A 21,761-nucleotide genomic window follows, 5' to 3' on the forward strand; every position below is an offset into this window, starting at 1 on the left:
AGAGATTCAGCAGTGTTTGTGCCCTTTCCCCTAAAGCCATGCAGGTCTTGCACACAAAAAAAACCAAAGAACAAGTCACTTGACCACAGTTTCACCCCAAAAATTGGAGATAATTTATTAAACTTTATCATTGACTGAAAAAAGTCACTAATGTCTCTTATAATAAGTTAATGTTCTTAACAGAAAAACCCCAAGCCATGATTACTGCATTTGCTCAGACTTAATACATTTACTTTAACAGTACGGTACTCAATAGGTTCCCCTTCACAGAAGGGAGTTTTCAACCACACCGCAAGCCTCAGAATCTTCCCCACTGCTCACTCAGACAAAATAAACTCCCAAGATGGCAACTTAGCAGTCTGGCATCCTGCTTCTCTCCTCTGCAGGTCACAGCAAACACCAAACAGCTTCACCACCAGCCATGGCCAAAGGGAGCTGCAGCAATGACAGCACAGCTTTGCACGGGCAGCCCCAGGTGTTCTTCAGGTGTGCTGCAGAGGCAGAGGTCTCATCCTGACTCCTTTCAAGGGGCTGACAAAGCAACCTGGGCAGCAGGAGACTCCTCCAACCCCCCAAGCGCTGTGACAGCAGGGGCAGGGCAGGTGTGACACCTGACAAAGTGATGAGATTGCACACGTGGGTGCAGCTCTCCCAGCACATCCATGAGGGTGGAATATGGAACCCTGCTCACTCTGGTGACACTGCATTCATCATTCCTCCTTGATCCCACAGACAGTGTTTGAGTGTCCTTCCCCTCTCCACAGCCACCCCTTGCACAGCACTCAAACCACCCTCTAACCCCTTGGCTGCCCTGGCGCTCAGTTCTTACCTTACCATACAGAACACACTCCACTCACTGCACCTTTTGGCTTCTAAATTATTAGTGCTCATGTGAAGGGACAAACAATTCTAGAAACTTCCTGCAGCCAAAGCACCCATAATACTGGACCCAGGTGTGCAGCCTCCAGGGAGGCTCCTCAGATACAGCACGTTAAAGCAGCACAGCTCCTGCTCAAGACTCCTTGCAGCCAATGCATATGAGAGCTCTGCAAGATGACCAAGCAGGAGTCAGTATCCTAAATTCACCTATTCAGAATGTTTTGGGGGAAATCTTTGTAGCCATCTACCTTTCATGCCTGGTCCCACACCCCCAGCCCTGCCACCAATAAGCACAAAGAAGTCAGCAAGCAAGATTCAGAATTAAAAAACCTGTGTGTGCTTGACCACACACACTCCCTGCTACCAGCAACTCCTCTTCCCTCTCCAGCTGCAGGGAGAGCAACATCCCACAGCCCTGAACAGCAGGTCCATCACATGCCTTGAAGGCAGTTGCAGCCTTGTGCAAGGGGGTGACAGACCCATGCTCGCAGCAGCTATCACGATGCTATGGAAGCACAGAGCTCTTTGGTCAGTAACAGCAGTCAAAGCCACCAGCATCACATCTCTAACCTGTAAAAATAAACCCTCAAGCCAGACAGCTGCAAAAGCTGGCTCAGCCCACCCATCCACAGGACCAGAGAGAGACACCAACAGGCTGTTTTGTTACTCAGCAACCTCTATCCTCCTCCTGCTTCCCCTCTTCATCCTCTTCTGTTTCTGTTTTGATCTGGGCCACCCCGAGCCGGTAGAGCGCGTCGCGGATCACCACCTCCCCCGGCTGGCAGCTCTGCACGATCTCCTGGATCTGCCTGTTCACGATTTCCCTGCTGGTGAGGAAGTCCATGAGGCGGTTGTAGAGGTAATAGTGCGTGGGGTTCTCGAAGGTGATGGGCCTCTGGCGCACGTTGCTGGTTTTGCTGTCGTCGATGGCGGCGATGATGGCGCCGTACGGCTCCAGCTCGCGGCACAGGGAGATGCAGTGGTGCCGAGCTGTGGGATCCCAGGGGCTGCTCTGCTCCGAGCCCGTGTGGACGATTCGGCGCGCCAAGGACTTGGTGATTGGATGCTGAAGGGAGTGCTCAGCCACCGTCATGTCTACGCTGTAGTGCTGGTCCAGCAGTTCAGGGCAGGACACGTACTGGGGGAGAGACACGCACACCAGGTAGAACAACAAGTAACTTCCCCACAGCTGAGAAGACAAAACTATTGGCTGGCCAAACTCCAACCAACACTACGACCCAGTACAGAGGGAGGGCTAAATGACCCAGGAGTCCCCTAAATGCCACAAAGGTGGCCTGTACACTCCCTCCCTCACTTGTGTGCCCTCAGATAACCCCAAGGCACTAGGAACCATCTTCCTGTCCCACTTCTCAAGGAATAGCAGGAGTTTGAAAGTGAGTTGCTGTGTCAAAATCAGTGATGTGCTCCACAGTTCATGATTGGAACCGTTACAATGCACTTCCCAGCACAGCTCCTCCTATTAAGGACAATTAATCAAACACAATGCCCCAGGCAACACACAATACGTTCTGCTATGCTTAGAAGTGATTCACTGGCAGAGCTTAAATCAGGAGACACTTATCAGGTCAAATTCACCCCTGGTGGTGTTCAAGGCCAGGTTGAACAGGGCTCTGAGCAACCTGGTCTAGTGGAAGGTAACCCTGCCTGTGGCAGGGAGGTGAACTGGACGAGTTTCAAGGGCCCTTCCAACCCAAACCATTCTGTGATTCTATGAAATCATCTTGAGGCACAATGCAGGTTACATAGGAGTGGGGGGTTAATTTTAAATCTCCCTTGAAACGTTTCCATACTGGACTGGCGCAGCAGAGAGTAAAGACATAACTAACCGCTGGAGGCTCCATGGGGTCAGAGAAGCAGCCCTGGTTCTTCCCCCACATCTGGGAAGTCAGGCCAGGCCAGCAGAGGTCTGCACATAGTGCCACTGAAGAGGCTGTATCAACAACATACACTGGAGGCCAGTGACGTGAGGATACCAACAAGTCCACGTGATCCCGGGCATTTTCTCCTCGTACTATGTACTTTGAGCCACACACAACCTGGAAAAAAAGATTAACATCAGCAGCACAATAAAACCAAAAACTTAGAGAAAAAAGCCCTAATCTTAAAAAAATTCAGCTTCCTTTCAGGTATTCCAGACTATACAGTAACCAGACAGCTACTTTCTCTAAAGATACTCTGTTTCCTCCTCATACACATTCACTTTGTCCTGTTCAGGAAGAGATGGTTTTAAACTGTACCTCAATAGCAACATTAAAACCAGGCTTCAGATCGTGAGATCTCCTGCAGGACCACTCATTTTCCAAGCCCCAAGGAACATGTTTCATTCCCAAGGCTCAGAGAAGCCCATTCCATAGCTTCTATTCAATAAGGAAGTTCCATGCTGGCAAGTCAAATAGTGAATAGCCAGGGAACAAAACAAACATTGTGGCTCCAGCCTTCCTTACCTGATGTGGACACACTTTGTAGATTTTCCCTCCTGTGTGATGAGCAGAAGGTGGTGTGATGCTTGTCCCATTCTGTACAAACTCACAGAGAGCCAGGAGGGAGTAGCAGAGCTCGTCCTAGAAAAGACAGGCCCCAGAGAAAGAAGCTAAAATTAACAGACTCCTGCAGAGCGGGAAAAGGCTGCATGCAAGGTCTCCCAAATCCTAATTTGCACATCATCCAATAACTTCCTAATCCCGCACTCAGCACTGTGAGGATGACAAGCAATTACACAATGCTGAGCCAATGACAAGGTAATTACAGGCTTCCTTTCTTCTAGCCCACAAAGGTTCAATTTATTTCATCATGTGTAAATTATCTTATAACCTGCTGGCACCCATCCCTGCCCTTAGTGCAGTCAGATGAGAAACCAATTGTCTAGGAGGGCAGGAGTGGATGAGAGAAAGACAGTGAAGAACAGCTCCACTCCTGCAGGCTTGTATGTGGGCAAACAAGCCATTACCTTTGTATGTGATGCCTCCCAGGGGATGCCACACTGTGTCAGAAAGCTCCGCAGCTCTTCCTCACTGTAAGAGTTTATCAGCTCAGGCCTGAAGACTTCTTCCTGAAGGAGCCTGACCAAGGCACTCCCATTACCTGCAAAGGCAGGAAACAGGTCTCAGCACTCATTTTCAGGAAGGGAAGTTACCAAAATAATTTCTTACGAAGACTACAGAAGCAGAGATTGCACAACCCACAGCCAGAAAGAGAAGGCTGTGAACAGTCCTACTTGCAAAGTGCATCACAGCCCACACTTGTCTCGAGCCCTTCACTGCTGAGGTCACCAGACTGAGCCCAGCAGAGCTGCAGACTCCATAAACACTTATCTATACTGTCATTTGTAACCTTTAAATGACTGATGTAAGGATAACCAAGTGAAGAAGAGCAGAGATAAATGTGACTGCAGCCTTTGGACTGAGCAGCTCCAGGCTGAGCCTTCACATCTCCCTGGTTCTTTCTCTGGAGCTTCACTTCCACAAAAGCCCACATAGCTCTTCTGCAGAACTGAAGCAGCTGCAGCCCTGTCTGTAAAGCCAACTCACATACTTGTTAAGCTTGCAAAGCCAGTTTTGCTTCTTATACCCAATACCTAAATTCTTAAGGGAACTGGGTGCTAACTGATCTTAGCTCTCAGCTCTGAGATTATTCCTCTCACTGTTTCTTGTTCCAGGCAGTCAATATGCAGTGGATACACTGAACGTTGACGACTCTGATCAGGACTAGCACACCACTCTCCTAGTCTTTTCTCAAGTTCTGTAAAAACTTACCCTTTATTGAGATTGTAACATTGAGACATCAAGCACTACCTGTAACTTTCACACTCCAAGCGTCAGTCTAACATGAAACAAACACAGACTGGCATTCAAGATGTGCACACATCCCTCTGCAATCAGACCCTATCTCATCTGGGGTGCAATGCTCTCATGTCTCCCATGTCTCAAATGTATCAGAGCCCACCAGTGCATCCAAACTTCACAGGAAAAGCCAAGCCTCAAGCAGCAAAGTAGTATGAGAACAGCTGAACTCACTTAATGTTCCTGTCTTTTCTCAACACACAACTTTTGAAGTGTCATGCAATCAGCAATTCTTAATGCTAAACATCACCAAGACTCAAGTCACCAACACATCAAGCTCTCCCTTAATAAGCACAGCCTGAGCCATTACCTGGCACTGGCTGTGCATGCAGGTTCTTGTCCTTCTCTGTATTGATCACCACTGCTCCTCTCATCAGTGGAGGGAAGAACGGAGCAACAATAGAGGCATCAAACTTTGTGATGGGGATGTTAGAAGGAAAAGCCACCTGCTCAATCACCTCCGTCTCCATCGTGGACCAAAAGTCTTCTACATTCACTTCACTTGATGGCAAGTATTCTGGCCAAGTAAACTACAGAGAGAAAGAAACACAGTGGTCAAATACAAATAACCACAGTACATTTGGCAGTTTTGTGTCAGTCTCACACAGGGCAGGAGGACTATACAGGAGAGTGCTCAGCCCAAATATAACAAGATGATTTCAATCTCCTAAAGCTTGCCACAACCACTTTGCATCAAGTAAGACTCAAAATTTGACACAAGTGTCAGACACACTACATTCTCTTATTAGGGCTTTTTTCCCCATTAGAGAAGACAGCACCTCAGGGAAACTTGAGGAAAAAAAGAATGTGTTCATGTCAAAGGAAGAAGACTACATTCAACAACTTCCATCCAAGGTTCCTACTGCCCGAGGATGCTGGACAAAAGCTGAGGTCCAGGGACAGAGGATCTTGTTTTCCCTGAACTACACATCAACACCTCTAAGAGGAAGCACAGGCATTGCTGCTCCAGCCACATCCTCCTGTCACACATCAGCAGAAAGCCACTCACAAAGGTCTCACGTATTTATTGTGCATCACGAAGACCAGAGTCAGCAAAAAATCATTATGATTTGCTTTGAACATGAACAGGATGTGGATTGTGGGAAAAACCTACCTCTATATTTTTCAGTGCTAGGACATTTTCCGTATTCCTCTGGGCTATTTCCACCTTGGGGGTTATGCCACAGATTCCACAGATCATATCATTGTAATCCCGGACTGTCAGGCATTCAAAGGCCCAGTAGCCATTGCACAGCAGTTCCTGGAGCTGACCCTGCTCATCAGGGCTCAGGCTTTTTTCTGAAAAGAGAACATGCCACTGTTACAGTTCTCACTTCCTAAAGCCAATGGAGAGTCAGTAAGGCTCTCCTATGCAGGATAAAACCAAACCTGCCCTCCAGAGAATTGGTACAAAGAACTGGTCACAGAGGTATTGTTTGGTTTAGGAAGTGATTTAATAGAAACATACCACACTAAAATAGGTGAGGGTTGCCTTTTTATAGCCTAACAATCATCACCAGGTCACAGTTTGGTGTGTTATGGTAAAAAGCAAGAAGGAAAACCCACCAGTTTGCTCCTGAACAGAGTCAAGGATAGTGCCAACAGCCACTCTGGGGTCCTCTCCAAGTTTAATGTGGTTTCGGATTGCAAACAGAAGATCCAAGCTCACTAACAATTTGTTACCCACATTGAAAAGGCCTGCAGTTAAAACAAGATAGTTATTGTCTGTAGGGTCCCAGATATTCCTCACAAAGAAATATATTCCTTACTGATACACAAAATACTCACATGAGTACAGTTTAGAGGATAATGGAAACACAAACAGTGCTTCTGCACCTCTGAAGTGCAGAGTTCCCTGCTGAAAGATTATCTCCTTTCACAGACTTGTCTTTGAATTAAAAAAGCTACAAGGAACAGCTGCCAATCCATCTCCTCACTAGCCAACACTGAGAAACAGCACTGTCCAGAGATACCTCTGACTATGATCTCAGGGGTTGCCTTGCAGAACTCAGCATTCACACAGATGAGACCTATACCAGTGAATCAAGGCAAGGTCTTCCTCACCAGAACATTCATGTGTTTTCTCTCATAAATACAGATTTACTTGCAGAATAAGCAGAAGCAATTAAAAAATAATTCACATTTAGTACACTGGGAAGGGAACAAGCTTTTCTGTGCCTGGACAATGGCCTGATACAATCCCAAGGCTTCAGACCATAGTCATGCTGTATGTTGGTACGCTCACATCTTTCCTACCTGTGTAAATGTCAGTGAAGCTATGGAGGGCCAGACACTGCAGGTTCAAGCACACTTTGACCTGAGCTGTAACCACCTGTAACCGATTGGCTGTCAGCAGCCAGCACTCCTGAGGACCAGCAAGGGAACTGCAACACACAACAAAAAAACCACTCCGAGTGAAGCCAATGGGTTTTTTAGTCCAGCCCTGCAGTAACTTTAGACATTCTAGTTAACATGAGTTAATTATTGTGTAAATCTAAGCCAGACCACCACATCATTTCACACCAAGAAAAGAAAAGTTACATTTTAAAGCAGATTTCCCTGGCAGAGTCAGGTCACTGCTCACATTCTTTTAACAGCACTAGAGCATCCCTCCAGCTCCATACACTGGGCACATACTATTGGAGAGGTGGAGAAAACCTGTGGCCCCAGCTGCCCTGGGAGATGTATCTGTCCCATTGCTGTGGTGATCAGTAACACATTCCACCTGACAGCCTGTCCCTGCACACAAAGATTCAGAAAGGTCTGCTCCTCTACAGTGTAACTGTTGAGGGGGAAGTTCAGACAGGAAAGTGCCAGTGGCTGAAATACTGCTGTCCATCTGAGAAAACAGGAATCAAAGCCAAAGTCACCTCCTTCCCACTGGCAGGGCTTCAATTAAAGCCTGTGCAGGAACATGGGAGAGTCCAACATGCAGAGAGCACTGCAAAGCACTCAGGCACAGGCAAGGATTTACAATGCACATGTTGGTAAGTCCCAAGGTGAGGGAGAAGGTGTGGGATTGCTCTGTTCTGAAAAAACTAAAGAGCATAAAAAGTATCTCTTCTGGGAAGATCTCAGTTAGTTCTAGCCTGACCAAAGCAAACATCCATCATTTGTATCAAGAATTTTTTTGTGGAAGAAAGAAACACAATGTTAAACTCCCTGACATTTTGCTGTGGGAAATATTTTAGATCATGCTTTTAGAAACAGGGATGTCTGGCAGACTCAGTGAGGAGATATCCTACAGGCTTTCATACAAATCTAGTTAAGGTAATCTAGCTTATGCACTGGGAGTTTCTGAAAGTCCTTCAGGTTTCAATTTGGATATTTGCTCCAAAAAAGGATTCACTCAAGCACACACTAAGAAATGGAAGGAATGAAAATATCATCAGCAAAAAGATCCACACAGGAAATATTCAGGCCAGGGAGAGAGAGAAAAGGGAAATCATATAATGCACATCTGTAAACCTACAAGTTTTCCTCTCTCAGCCTCAAAGCATCAGAATGGAAAACAAAGAGGGGATGACTAATGAAAATACTCTGTTTCAGTATGACAAAAGTTACATCTAGACTTAGCAGTCACTCTTTGATCCTGCTAAACCCTTTCCACACACATTTAGCTTATTCAGTGTCACTTTCACCAGCTTCATCACCAGCAGCTAAAGCAAGTACTATTTCAGGCAGACTCAGAACAAAGAAAATCAGCATGAGTGTGGAAGAGTCAAAGTCCAAAGCAGAATCTTACTTCTGTCCCCCTTTGAACAAGGGGCTGTTACAGAGGAGGCACTGCACACACGGAGACTCGTAGTAGTTGGACCAGGAGGTTTGCTCGATGGTCACTGTCTCCTCACTCACGTTGGACAGGATGAGCCGGGAGCTGTTGAGCTCATGGATGAGGGTGAATATCTCTGCCAGCTCCGACTCGTTCTCAGGGATCTGCATCACCTTGCGCAGCAGCTGCAGCGTGGACTGACGCTGGATTTCCTTCTGGGATGGTGTTAGCGGCTCGCTGGTGTTCAGCACGTCCGACTGACCTGGACTGACCTCCTAGAAAGCAACATATGCAACTAGGCAAGCATGGGGATGAAACATTAAGAAGCCCAAAGAAGTCATAAAAGGCAGAAGAAACACAGTAGTAACCTTTGCACGCAGTAAACTTGACTTCTACTCCACTGCTGAATCAGTGACCCCACACAGGAGCTTCAAGCTCAAATTACTTTAACAAAAACACTTTATTACAGCCCAGCCCTTCAGGAACTCCTGCGCTGCCAGACCATCATGGATTTGCCATTAACTGTTCAGTGCAGGGACTGGGGATCCAGAAGTTAAGGATAACCACCAACAGGTATAGAAACACTTCAATAACCCTCATCACTTGAGCCCCCAATCATCACTGTCTTTCTCCATGGGTTTTCAGGCACAGGCTCAGGGCAGCCTGCACAGCTGTCCAAAAGCTGGAGGAGCCAAGTACTAAATGAGAACTGGGGGCTGTGAGATACAGAACACACTAATCAATAACAATTGATCAGCTACAGTCTACCCTTCTCCAGCTCACATGCTATCACAACAAAATGCACAAGCACAGGAGAACCAAACTCCAGGTGGAACACAGAGAACACAAACAGCCTGATCTGTTAAATCCCTGAAAATCCTCTGTCAACATCTCAGCTTAGTTTTCTGACTAGTCTAGCAGTGAGACAAATGATCAGTCAAAAGCCCAGAGACAACAATGAACTGTGTGAGAGGAATGTTAAACACATCCAGAACCAGAAAAAAAAACCCCAACCTAAATGAGGAAGAGACAAGCCACATGCCTCTCAGAACGCAAGCTGAGCTAAGCACACTGCTGTTCCTTACACAGCTGTTCGTGTGTGAGTTTCACACAAGCCATCTCAGTTTGTTTGTGTTTTTAAAGAAAAAAACAAAACCACTAAACAAAGTTATGTTCTTCAAAATAAAAAAAAAGGCAAGTGGATGAGTCATTACTACACAGACTAAAATTCTGTCTATAAGCTGAGTAGGCATTTCAGCTAAGAGCAGGAAAGCTCCTTTTTTTCATTTATTATTTTAAAAACATGACAATTCAGTATGAGAAAAGCTAACTTTGAGACTGCAAAGGCAAAAACCCAAAAAAACCCCAGAATTAATTACATCCACATAGAACAGCAGACAGCTGAAAAAGTATTTGTACATCAGAAAAAAACCCTACAACCAGAAATAAATTCAGGTTGGAAGTAAAGCTGCTCTACAAACCCTTAAAAACAGGAAGCTCAAATACAAGATGTACTGACTTAACTGACACTAGCCCCAAACTGCCCACAAAGCAGAGCATACTTGGGAGTTTCTTGATGAAGTCCAAAGTTCAGCAGAGCTGACACAGCAATACTGTGACTTCAGGGTCAATTTTCCCAGCATGTACTGACACAACAGAAGCATTTTTAAGTTAAGGAGACACCCAGTGGTAGCACTGGGTGTGCTCAGACTTACTCTCAGCCTGAAGCACCACTGCTACAGGAGTTGGACAGTACAAACATCACCACAGGTATTTTAAATAGGAACCATTCTGCTAGACAAGTTTATCATAATGAAAAAAAAAAAGCCCAAATCATGTTCCCACAGGTACTTGCAAACTAAGGTACTTCTCTGCCCAGCTCACAACAGATGTGATAAAACAAGCCAGCCTGAACCTTACCAGGGATTTTGCTGTTTTCTCAGTCCTGTCTTTGGCAAGGTTGTATCCACAGCTTGGACAGATGCGTGGCTTGTGCCTGTTTGTATACACGTAACTGCAGGAGGGGTTCTTGCACTTCCCTCTGCCACGTGATGTTGCTAATCCCAAATCCTGAATGACATAAAAGAGATGTTTGCTGACCTTGACTTTTAATAGTTGGACTCCATGATCTTAAACGTCTTTTCCAGCCTGAATGACTATGATTCTAAGCCAACAAGATCCTAAAAAAGATTATTATGTGCTTTTTCCCCACTTTATAACTTCTTGTTTAAACATCAATAGCAAGCCCTGTCACTTTGCACAGAATCCTTTAACTGGCACTTAAACATTCGGGGGCCAGTTCTCCAGACCAGAAGCACATTACATTCTTTCAGAAACCCCTGATTCTCCCTGCTGAATTCAAGGAGGGGATGGGGATTATGCATGGGGACATGAGTTAAAAATCCATCTCTTAACAAGGTCCCAAACATAACTACAAAACAGAGCACGATCACCCTGGATTAGGTCTAGCGACAACACAAAGTACAGATTATTTCATGCTAAAAGTGAGATGTATTTGTGCAAGTCAGTAAAACAGAAGTCCCAGAACATTCTCATCCCAGAGAGGACGCTCCCCATGGCAGAAGTCACGCTATTAGAAATATTCTCACCAAAGTAACTGTGCAACTGTACTTGTAGGAAGGGAATATGTCTGGTTTGACCTCCACAACTTTAACCTGAGATGCCGTGCTTGTCACAGCACTGTGGAGCTAGAGATTGAAAGCAGAAAAACAACACCCATCAGACACCTACTACTAAATACAAGCATGCATCAATAATCAATATCTATTAGCATTCTTGCCCCCAAGAAATTAATTAATGTTCATTTAATATCCATAATACCACAAGACATTGCACATTACAACAGCTTTGCATGCTAAGACATTACAATTCACACAGATTCATTCCAGCATCTTGGCATACTCAGTCATACTTTACAGGTGAAAATCTCAGTATCCAATATTGCATGTCATTATCAAAGTACCAACAGATCTTCTGGAAGTAGCTGGGAGGTTCTCAAATTGTCCAACAGCATCTCTCAGCTCAGTTCACACACTCAGCCACCAAGCTACCCAGCCATATCATATTTCATTCTGCTACCCAGCCATATCATAAAAACTGCCACTCACAGATCTCATCATCATAAAGCTGCTACATTTTTATGTTCTATTTCTCACTCAGGTCATATCACTCACCTGGGAGCAAAAAAAAACCAAAACCCAAAACCACAAACAAAACCCTCCGCTCAAAAAATCCAAGAAAACAATTTGCATTTAAAGAACAACCTTTAGCTCCTCAGCAGTTGGTGGCTGCAGAACTGACTGGCCCAACTGTTTCAATGTACTGGGCTTCAAGCCTGAGGTTCTCACAGGGGAATGCTTGTCTAGAAGGAAGAAAGAGATGCACCAGGTTAAATGAGAGAAAACAGGCTCTGTTTCTTTCTGACATCTTTGGTAAATGCCACTATAGATAGCCATGTGAGAACTTTCCTCTGAGCTTGAAATGACCCAAGCAGGTGTTTCATGGCCCATTTACTGCACTCAGGCAGAGACAAAGTGGTTTTTTTCTAGCACTGGTAACCACCTCCCTTGAAACCTATCTTATTATTGACAGACACCACTTCAGCATGGTGAGGAAAGACAACAGCTCCCAAAGCACACCAGAGAATGCTGCTTTTACCAGTACTTGCAAAGGCCTGCCTGCTGCTTGGCTGCTCCGTGCTGGCTTCTCTCCCCACGCTGGCTGGAGCGGGCAGAATGGCTCGCATGGGTCTGGCTGCAGCCAGCAAGGAGGGTTTGGGTCTTGGTTTACTCTTTACTTCTTGTCCCTTGTGTGTAGCAGCTGTTGCATCAGTTCTGAAAAACAAGAGCTACAAGTGGAAAAATATTCCATTGCTTTCCCCTCAGCTTCAGTTTTCCTCTTTTCCCTGAACTGCACTTTGTTAGCACACTAATCACAGCTATTGCAATAGAAAGACAATGCTAAGGCTGCATCTGCCCTGTGACTACAACTTAATTGTCACTTAAAAAAGTATTAGTTCTGATGGACAAAGACTAAAAGGAACAATCCTGAACTGGCACAAAACAGACAGCAAACACAGTAAGTCTGACAGGATGCACTGCCAACAGCCTTCAACTTCTTGGACTAGTCCCATGAGCACACAATAGACATCATATGCTCCCTTAACACATGGAAAACTGACTCACCCCACCACTGGCTTTTTCACAGAGGCATTTGGACTCAACACCTCAGAAGATGTCGACATTCCCAGCCCTACACTTCCTTTCTCTGCCTGCTCCGAAGAAGCGTCTGCTTGCCGCTGGCTCTCTTGGCCCAGCATCACTCCAACAGTGCTCCTCCTGTCTTCAGCAAGCACATTATTTGGAAGAAAGTGGCCCTCAGAGATGATCACTTCCTCCCACTCCATCTCAGGCATCTGCCCTCCGACAGGCACAGCATTCAGCAGCTGGCTGACAGCTTCAGAGCTCTCCAAGGAGGACTTGGAGGAACTCTCGCTAATGGCCGTGGGTTCTGTGAGGACTGACTGCTGACCTCTTTTAGCTGCTGGAGTTTTAAGAGAGGTGCCCGAATTTGGCTCAGATTTGCTTTTTGGTTGCTTTTCCTGGAAACAAGGAGAGAGTCACATTTCAGAGCTTTCAGCTTTCACAGATAAGCAAGTTCCCTGCACATACGCCATGTTTCCCATGGCCTATTTAATGCTGGATCAAAACAGCAAAATCCTAAATGTTTAAGCACTGAATTGTATGGGAGTAGACAGACAGCATCTCCTACAACAGCAAAGGCCCTGCTAACATTGTATCTGGCCTTTTGGCCCTTCGTGTATTATTTTTAGACACTGTTTACTTTGAAGAATCAATCTTTCTTAAACTCCCTTAAATATCACCATTAGCACCAACACCACAAAGTCACCCACCACTCTCCGTAGCAAGGACCCACCTCCCACACTCCTCTTTCACGGCTTCAGCTCTCTGATGCTGTCTGTTCTTCCACATTATTGAGGAATCAAAGGGAGTTAAGACAGAGAATTTGCATCTTTTGGATACATGCTTTCAGAAAAGCAAGCATGTGAGTGAGCCAGAAAACAGGATTACTTAGGAAGTTTCTTTGACTTTAAAAAAAAAGTTACTTCCAAGACTAAGGCTACAGAAATCATTGTACTGGAGTCAACAAAGATACAACAAACACTGAACTGGAACACACAAAAATATATCAGACATAGAATCCAGAGTCTTTGCCATGATAAACACATTAATTCTAAGCTCACTGCAGAGTGCATATTCAGAAGAATAATCTAAGTTTTTTAAAAAATATATCTTTTAACCTTTCTAAGGATCAGGAAGGTATATATATATATATATTTAGTTTCAGTTCTACTGATACTATTGCCAGTTAAAAAGAAAACTCCTGGTGCATGTTTTTCCCAAGGTATGACACCACACAAACAAATGGAACTGTATCTGCAAACCTGTTCCCAGCAGAGCAGACTAAGTCTGAAAGATAAAAAGGAAAACTCCCTGTAAAACCTTTCAGTTCTAACCAGTGTAGGATTGAACAGGAGCAGACATGCCATGTTCAGGCAGGATCCAGAAATACTCTTTGCATTCAGCCACCTCTCTACCTCAGCAAGTTTACCACACAAAAGCAAAGATGTCACCATCACTATTTGTGCCCTACCACACAGGAAGCTCAGCCTTCAGCTCAGCCACCACAGTTTGTAAGCTGCCCAAAAAAGTTCTCACCCCTGAATGTTTAATGGATCCAGACACAAAACAAAGGAGGTTCAGAACAAATCCATACAAACCCACTGAATGTCAATGCCAATTCTCACACTGAGAACATCCTTTAAATTGTGCCTGTGGAGTCTTGCTTCAGACAGAAACACACAGCTGATCAGAGCTGACTAATTACCAGGATAGTGCCAAGGATTAAGGATCAAGTGGGTTTTGCTGTACACAGCTAGCAGATATGCCAATATCTTAAGCAGAGTAGGCATGTGGAGAAAGACTCTTCCACTCAGACAAGCTTCACAACTCTACCAACACCTGGAAATTTCCTTCCAGCCAGAGGTCAGAATATTATGAATGATCAGACACATGGCCATGAGACAAAAAATACCCAGCACCACTTCAGCTTCCACTAGATCAACTTTACCAAAAAGCTCCTAAAGGATCATACACCTACTGTAGTTGAGAGTTCCTCCTTTCTGTTAAAATAACAATGTTGAAAGACCACAGAAAACTAAATTTGTAGAAGAACTTCAAATGCAGATATAAATTACCACAAAACAACCTCCTGAGCTTATCTGGGGATGTAGCAGAACAGGCAATGCCTTCCAGTAACACGAACTGTGCAGGCAGAGAGCCAGAAGAATGTGTATCCTCTCAATGAGAGAGTTACCAAATGCAGCCCCATCTATTTTAACAGATGCAAGCAGCATCTCTACCCAAGGTGTGGTGATTTCAGGTTTCACCTTGGCCAAGTGTCCTCTGCAATGGTGACTTGCTCCAGCACAAGCACCGGAACACAAGTGCAGGGATCAGTTCTGGTGTATCTGACCTCCTGTGCTAGATCTACAGGTCTAGAAGTATCACAGGCATTCACAAAACCAGCACTTTTTGTCTCAAAGTCAGGAAAGGAAAAATTTACCTTTGGGATCCATTTCCCTCCCAGGAAGTTCCCGCATGTTGGGCATTTTGGTGGCTTATGCCTGGTGACATAAGTGAAGGAACAGCCAGGATTGGTGCAATTTCCATGTCCCCTGCGAGTATAGGTGGTTGTCTGAAACAAGAATTGTCAAGAATTTGTCTACAGACCCGAAAACCACAAAGCTGTGCTGATCACCTCTCTTTTCCTCATAAGCATTTTAGAAATGTTATTTGGCAAATCACCAGCCTTCCACTATTATTAATTTTATTGAACAACCACCACACAGCTGGGTCAGGGTGAGTCAGCACCATAACTACTCTGAGTCTAAATGCTCAGTCTACACAACAGCCTCTGGTATTACTAGAATTTAGATCAACCTGCAGAGCAGAGCTGAACAACGCACATAACCTCTTGGAGAAGCTAATCTTGCATTTACAGTGATATAACAGTTCTTTTTGAACATGAAAAAGTCATAGTAAGATGGCACAAAAACGATTCAAACAGCAATCCACAGTGAGACAAGATATGATTAACACTCAACACCAGAGCAACAAGCCTTGAAGACAAGCACTCATGATGCAGAAGCAGTTTTGTCAGTAATTTGTGGCTGTATGGGACGGTCAAGTATTCCCTGATCCTTCACTGTAACTTGCTATGAACTACTGAAACACGAGCAGCATCACCAGGCACTATTTATACAAACAACTGAAGTAGAACCTGTCATCTTCACCAGGACAACTGCATCAACACATTGAGTTTTTGTCAGCACAGCACTTCCCAATATCCTGTTCTCAACACTCCTGAGGGAGCTGTTGTACTGTAACTCCCTAACTAGGTACAGATTTTTTCTAGAAGTGCAAGTGCTGCTGTCAAAGGAATGAACCAATTTAAGCCAGATACTTCTCAGGAACAAAAACCTGAGTATTTCCATTCTCCCCGAGACAACTGGAAGAGCATCATGCTATGCACCACTATAAATATCTGCAGTGTTCCACCAGCTGGAAGCATAGAGAACCTGGAAAACAGGATTTGATGCTAGCTTATATAACAGAAGGAGCTGCAGTACTGGCTGTAAATGAAGTCCCAAAATGATTACAAAAACACAGGTGGCTGGAGTGGTTAGATTAGAGAAATAATACTATTTTTCTTCATGCAATAGGCCACACAACCTTTTATATGGCTTCTCAAAACCTTAGGTCATTGCCCCCCTCATGTGGCTCCCCCTGTCATGTGGCCAAAGCAAGAGCTTTGGAGTTCATGTTTTCCTGTCATAAGAGCAGATCCTTGCCCTTAAAGGGATAGGCACTGGCTTTTTATGAAAACAAATATGCGTCCAAGTAGTGGAAGTAGATGGCTACACAGAAATTGCTGTTGGCTGGACGTGTTGCAATAGCTTTATCTACTCCATCTGTTTCCAAGAATTCCCTGAGGGAGAAGGCAGCAAAAACAAGCCCCTGTAAGACACGGTAGGAAGTCAGAGACCCCCCTTTGCCTACACAAGACATAACACCAGGGACAAGAAATACATCGACTGATATGATGACTCCAAACTGGATTATCTTCAAGAACTGAACCATGAGCAAATCCTTCCCACTCTAATATCTTTAAGACAAATCTGTGACAATACATCCAAACCTTAACATACCATACAAGACTCTGAATTTCTTACCAGTTTAATTGATGCTGGGTTCTCCACAACAGAATGAGCTGGCAGAGGTAACATAATAAACTGTGTTGCAGGTGTGGAGGAGCTACTCTCTTCAGTATCCTAAAATGAAGTCAAAGGCAAAATACATGCAGAAGACAAAAGACAGGGTGACCCTTATCCCCCCTCTCGTGAACATTAATATGTCTTAAGGACTGATGAGACCAGAATACAGGACAGAGCAGCAACCGTTTCAAAAGCAACGGCCTTACCAGATGTACTCTGGAAATTCCCAAACTCCTCACACCTTGAAACTGAAAACAGAGAATCCAACTCTTCACAGACTAAGGTTTTCTATGAGTGATCATTAACACTTCAGCTTGAAAGGACTCCCTTCTACCTCACTGCAAGCAGGAAAACAGCTATCAGGAGCACAGCAGTAGCATTTTTTCCTCACCAAAATCTTGCAGTGCAACTGCAGAACCCAGTTACTGGCACTGTAATACCCCAAATACTGCTATAACAAGCAATTAAAAAAACTCAGTCATGTTAAGACACAATTCATATCAGCACAGGGCTGAGTCAATCTGCAAGCAGAGACGACTCAGTCACGGAGTTACTTTTGTATCATCGATTACAAAAGTTTCTGTTTCTCTCAGCACTGAGCACCAGCAGGTTGGATAATACAGGATCTGCTGCACCCACCGAGGATCTCAAGTAAAATGCAAGAAACAGCACTCACATGTTTCAGGCAAGACACTGGCAGGAGTCTGAGTGTCACTGGAAAAACTTACCCTCCCAGTCACCACGGTCACCACAGACACCCCATCGGGCACCTGGGGACGGGCCACAGCGATGCTCCCGTTGGAGGTGTCTGTGGAGCTGCTAACCAGAGACTCCTCAATAACCACCCGGGCTGTCTGGTATGGCTGTCCTTCTACTTCCAAAGAAGCCTCGTCCAAGAGGATATCTCCAGACACTTTCTCTGTCACAGGCCCAACATAATGAGAGAGAACCTCCGAGGCAACCACTTCTTCCGCAGCCTTGGGCTGGGCAAAGGCTGCCGTGTCCTCTGCCAGCCCCTCAATGGCAATGCACTGCTCTGAGACACCGGCCTGGCCCGAGTCCACGGAAAGGATGTTCTGCACAGTGTCACGGGACACGCTGGTGACATTCCTGGGAGCCGCCAAGCCCTCGGATGCTGCCGGGCTCTGTGTCACACACAGCTCCAGCGACTGCCTGCTCCTGTCTTCTTGAAGAGTGGTTTTGGGAATAATTATATAATCAGAGCGAGGGAGAATCTTACGAAAGCCTGGAATGTCAGGGACTACTGCAGTTCGAGTGGACGCCTTGGAGTTCTGTGGGCAAAACCAGAGGATGGAATAAATGAATATGAGAAAAGGAAGAGATTCAGTTCTCAATCCTGCTATTTTAATCCCTAAGGTTCAAACGGTTTCCTGAAGTAGTTTGCTGGGAATTTCTCCACATGACAGAGCCTACAGAATCCCTCTCAGTCCTGGTTTTATCACCCACTTTACCATCACTCACTCTGATGACAGGACACAAAAATAACTGCTGTGAGCGGGTACCAGACGTATCCATCTTGGATTACAAAACATTCTCCCTCAAACGAACAGAAAGCAAAGGCAAGAGGCAGGGGCCTCACACAGGTTCTTTACAGGCTGCCCTGAGCAGGGATACAAACTGGAATCTGCAGTTAAACAACTCTCCCACACAGTGCTATGTAAGCAGGTAAGTGCCTCTCTCTTCAGCAGCCAAAGAACTTCCAGAAAGGCAACTTACCGGGTCCAGTCCCTCTTTCTCTAGCTTGGCTTTCTCCAAGTAGTAGCTCTTTTCAGCCACACTGAGCAATCTCCAGCTCTCACTGATCTTTTTGTTGATTTCAGATTGAGGGAGGTGTGGAAGCTCTTGTTGTACTTTCAAGTAAATATCATAATAGTAGAGAAGGTAAGCAGATCTGAAACACAACCAGAAATTGAAACATTAAGGTCATTCTACATAAATTCCTTGGGGAAAAATAAATCCACAAGGTTTAGGTTTGTAGCAAGGTCATGTGACAAGAAAGTTACATTTAATTTAATTTGTAAGTGCATTTTTTGACCAAATGAAAACTCTCTCTCTGAGGAGAGCCTCTGAGAAAACCTCTGAGAAAGAGCCTAAGGCAAATTATTCTGGAGCACACAAACTCTAGATTGAGCTACAGTGGCACCTGTAAAGAATGTCTGAGCAGGCCCAAAGTGTCAAGCTGATGTTTCACATACGATGTTTTACTCTATGAAGTGTTCCAAGCGCACGGCAAAGCTCACTCATGTCAGAAACAAGGAAAACTGCTCCCACACCCTACAAAGGAGCTAAATGAAGGCAGAAAGAACTCACCGAGGCTTCTTGGCTTTTTCTCCATGATCGCCAGCACTTTTATGTTTCTTCTTCTTCTTGGATGGCACCGGTGATGCGTAAGTGTAAGTGCTCTCTATCTCCTCCATCACCACAGTTACCTCAGTGCCATCATAGGGAGCCTCCATGGCTAAAACACATGTTCTGCGTTACACTCTTGCCAAGTTATACAACGTTTCTCCCAACGAATAGCACTTTTAATCACTTCAGTAAACTGACAGCACTGTTGCCATATAAGTTTGACTCTAATTAAGCCAAGATAACCTGTGTTCTCTATTTATCTACTTTTAGAAGGAAATTTCTGTTCCTATTACATCAATACCATCAGTTCAGTGCAGATACACCGCGTCTGCATTTCCAGACCTGCAATTCTACGGGGAGCTCTCAGGTAACTTTGGTCACCCAGAAGGAGCCGTACACCCAGCCAGCAGCTGTCTGGCTACAAGGTGCCCTATCACAGCCACACTACAAAAGCAAGGCCAGAGGCTGAATAAGCAGGAAGCCTCACAATCCTCTTTCCCACCAGCAGCTCTCCGGGGCTCCAGCCCCCGGGGCGCTGGGAGGACACAGGAGATCAAGGCAGCACCACTCTGCCAGGCAGAGCCCTGGCATAGCCCGCACCTCGGCCCCGCGCAGCCGGTGATCCCGGGCGAGCCTCAGGCCGCTACCCCGAGCCCCGTCTCCTCCGCACCGCCCGAGGCCGAGCGGAGCGGCGCGGCTCCCTCCGGTGCTGCTAAATATCTCCGCGGCCCCCTCCCAGGTGTCCCCACTCACCGGGCAGCCCCGCGGCCGCGCGGGCAGACAGGCGGCGAGCTGCGGTCACGTCCCCGCCGGGGCGCGGCGGCGTGGAGGAGGCAGCGCCGGGGCCACGGGCCGGCCGCGCAGGGGGGAGAGTGCGTGCGGGCGGTGCGGAGCGGGCGGGCTGTGCGGGGCGGGCCGCCCCGGCATGCTGGGCCGGCTGCGGGCCGGGCCCGGGCGGAGCGGGGCTACACCGGGGCCTCCGCGCCGGGGCCGCCGCCGGAAGTGACCGCGGAGACGGCGTCCGGGGCACGGCGGGGCGGGACGGCGGCCGGCAGGGGTCACTTTTCGTGCGCGTGCGTGGCTAGAGGACGGCGCACGCGTGCCCCGTTCCCGCCATTTCTCGTGAGGGCGGCCGGGGCGGGGCGGGGGCGCGGTACGGGCAGCGCGGTGCAGTTGGTGCTTAATGAGCGCTTAATTGGCGAACGGCTTGGGCTGTGGCTGTGCGTTCTGCAGGAACAGCATTGAGCTCTTGGGTTCATCAGTGCTTGCGTCGTTTTCCTGCATTTCTCCCTCGTGCGCGTCTTGGAGCAGTGGTCCAGGCCTGGCCCTTCCTCTGGTGGAACACGGCGCCGCCGGGGCAAAGCGCTGCTCCAGGCTCCGGTGATGCCGTCCCAGCGATCACAGAATCATTTAGGTTGGGTTCATATAACCCAACACCACCATGTCAAACAGACCACGAGTGCACATCCAGTCTTTCCTTTAACACCTCTAGGGATGGTGACTCCACCTCCTTGAGCAGCCCATTCCAATGTCTAATCACCTTTTTTTGTGAAAAAAATTCGTCCAACATGGATTACTAGGGGAATGTGCGTCAGAATATAATACTCTTACTGGTAAAGAAGCCTCATACTAATGAATACAGGCTAGTACAAAATCTCAGGGCTATTAATAAAATAGTTTTCCAGGGACATCAAAAGCAGCAGAACCAGTAAGAATACAGCTGAAACCTGACTGGTAAGGCAGAAACAATACACTTAAAAATTAGAAGCTATAAAAGGGTTAGAAGGACTAATTGTTAAATTTGTGAAGAAATTCCTCTTGTTGTTCAACCAAAACCTTCCCTGCGACAGCTTAAGACTCTGTCCTCTTGTGGGGTTGCTGGTTATGTCACTGTAATACATATCTATGTAATTTTAAAAATCAATTAGAAAAGTTAATCAAAACAATTAATTAGGAAAGTTACATCATTTCCAACAGTTACCTGGGAACAGAGGCTGACCCCCTCCTGTCAGAGACTTGTAGAGAGTGATAAGGTCACCCCTGAGCCTCTTTTTCTCTGGACTAAACACCCCCATCCCCCTCAGCCACTCCTTCCTTATAGGACTTGTGCTCCAGACCCTTCCTCAGCTCTGTTCCCTTCTCCAGACAGACTCCACCCTCTCAATGTCCTCCCTGAACTGAGGGGCCCAGAGTCAGTCCATTGCAGTCAGCAGTGCAGTCAGTCCAGCTTCCCAGTCCCAGTGATGAGGCAGGTGGAGTGACAAGCAGAAATCCAGCTGGAAATCCAGGGAAGCTCAGTGCTGGGTGTAAGGGCCAGTGCTGTGTCACCACTGTCTTAAGAGTTGCCAGACATCTCCCTACTGGGAAATGGCATCACCCCAGCTCCTGCAGCCGCTCCCAAGTACTCCCAGGACCTTTGGATCCCAGCACTTTTTTATCAGCATTTCTCTCTGAATTTTGAAGGCTGAAAGTTTCCATACACAACCAAGTAATTGTTTTCTTG

General features: G+C 46.3%; 1 protein-coding gene across 3 annotated transcripts; it reads right to left on the reverse strand.

Moving 5' to 3' along the window:
• Positions 1-75: 75 nt before the first annotated feature.
• Positions 76-20,118, reverse strand: HMGXB3 (HMG-box containing 3). Of its 3 annotated transcripts, none has more exons than XM_039559412.1 (20): positions 20,012-20,118; positions 19,220-19,367; positions 18,626-18,800; positions 17,617-18,180; positions 16,847-16,945; positions 15,178-15,309; positions 12,717-13,132; positions 12,196-12,365; positions 11,796-11,893; positions 11,121-11,219; positions 10,432-10,581; positions 8,485-8,786; positions 6,996-7,123; positions 6,306-6,437; positions 5,854-6,038; positions 5,050-5,269; positions 3,848-3,981; positions 3,345-3,461; positions 2,727-2,936; positions 76-2,017 (listed from the first exon to the last, which is right to left on the reverse strand). In XM_039559412.1, exons 2-20 carry the CDS (start codon positions 19,363-19,365, stop codon positions 1,547-1,549), a joined length of 3,948 nt encoding a protein of 1,315 aa, XP_039415346.1. In that variant the 5' UTR covers positions 19,366-19,367; positions 20,012-20,118; the 3' UTR covers positions 76-1,546. The 3 variants fall into 3 exon arrangements, with proteins under 3 accessions (XP_039415346.1, XP_039415345.1, XP_039415344.1); XM_039559411.1 differs by having other exon boundaries at positions 8,485-8,783; positions 12,190-12,365; XM_039559410.1 differs by having other exon boundaries at positions 12,190-12,365.
• Between the last annotated feature and the right edge of the window lie 1,643 nt (positions 20,119-21,761).

The sequence above is a fragment of the Corvus cornix genome, chromosome 13, assembly GCF_000738735.6.
Source record: "Corvus cornix cornix isolate S_Up_H32 chromosome 13, ASM73873v5, whole genome shotgun sequence".
In the NCBI taxonomy this organism is placed as follows: Eukaryota; Metazoa; Chordata; class Aves; order Passeriformes; family Corvidae; genus Corvus; species Corvus cornix.

Excerpts from the sequence above, each read along its gene's own strand:
- HMGXB3 (XM_039559410.1), bottom strand. The coding sequence starts at position 19,365 with ATGGAGGCTCCCTATGATGGCACTGAGGTAACTGTGGTGATGGAGGAG. Across the intron at positions 11,220-11,795 it reads CAACTGCTGAGGAGCTAAAG|CTCCACAGTGCTGTGACAAG; the intron begins GTTGTTCTTTAA and ends TTCAATCTCTAG. Across the intron at positions 3,982-5,049 it reads GCATGCACAGCCAGTGCCAG|GTAATGGGAGTGCCTTGGTC; the intron begins GTAATGGCTCAG and ends CTGCCTTTGCAG.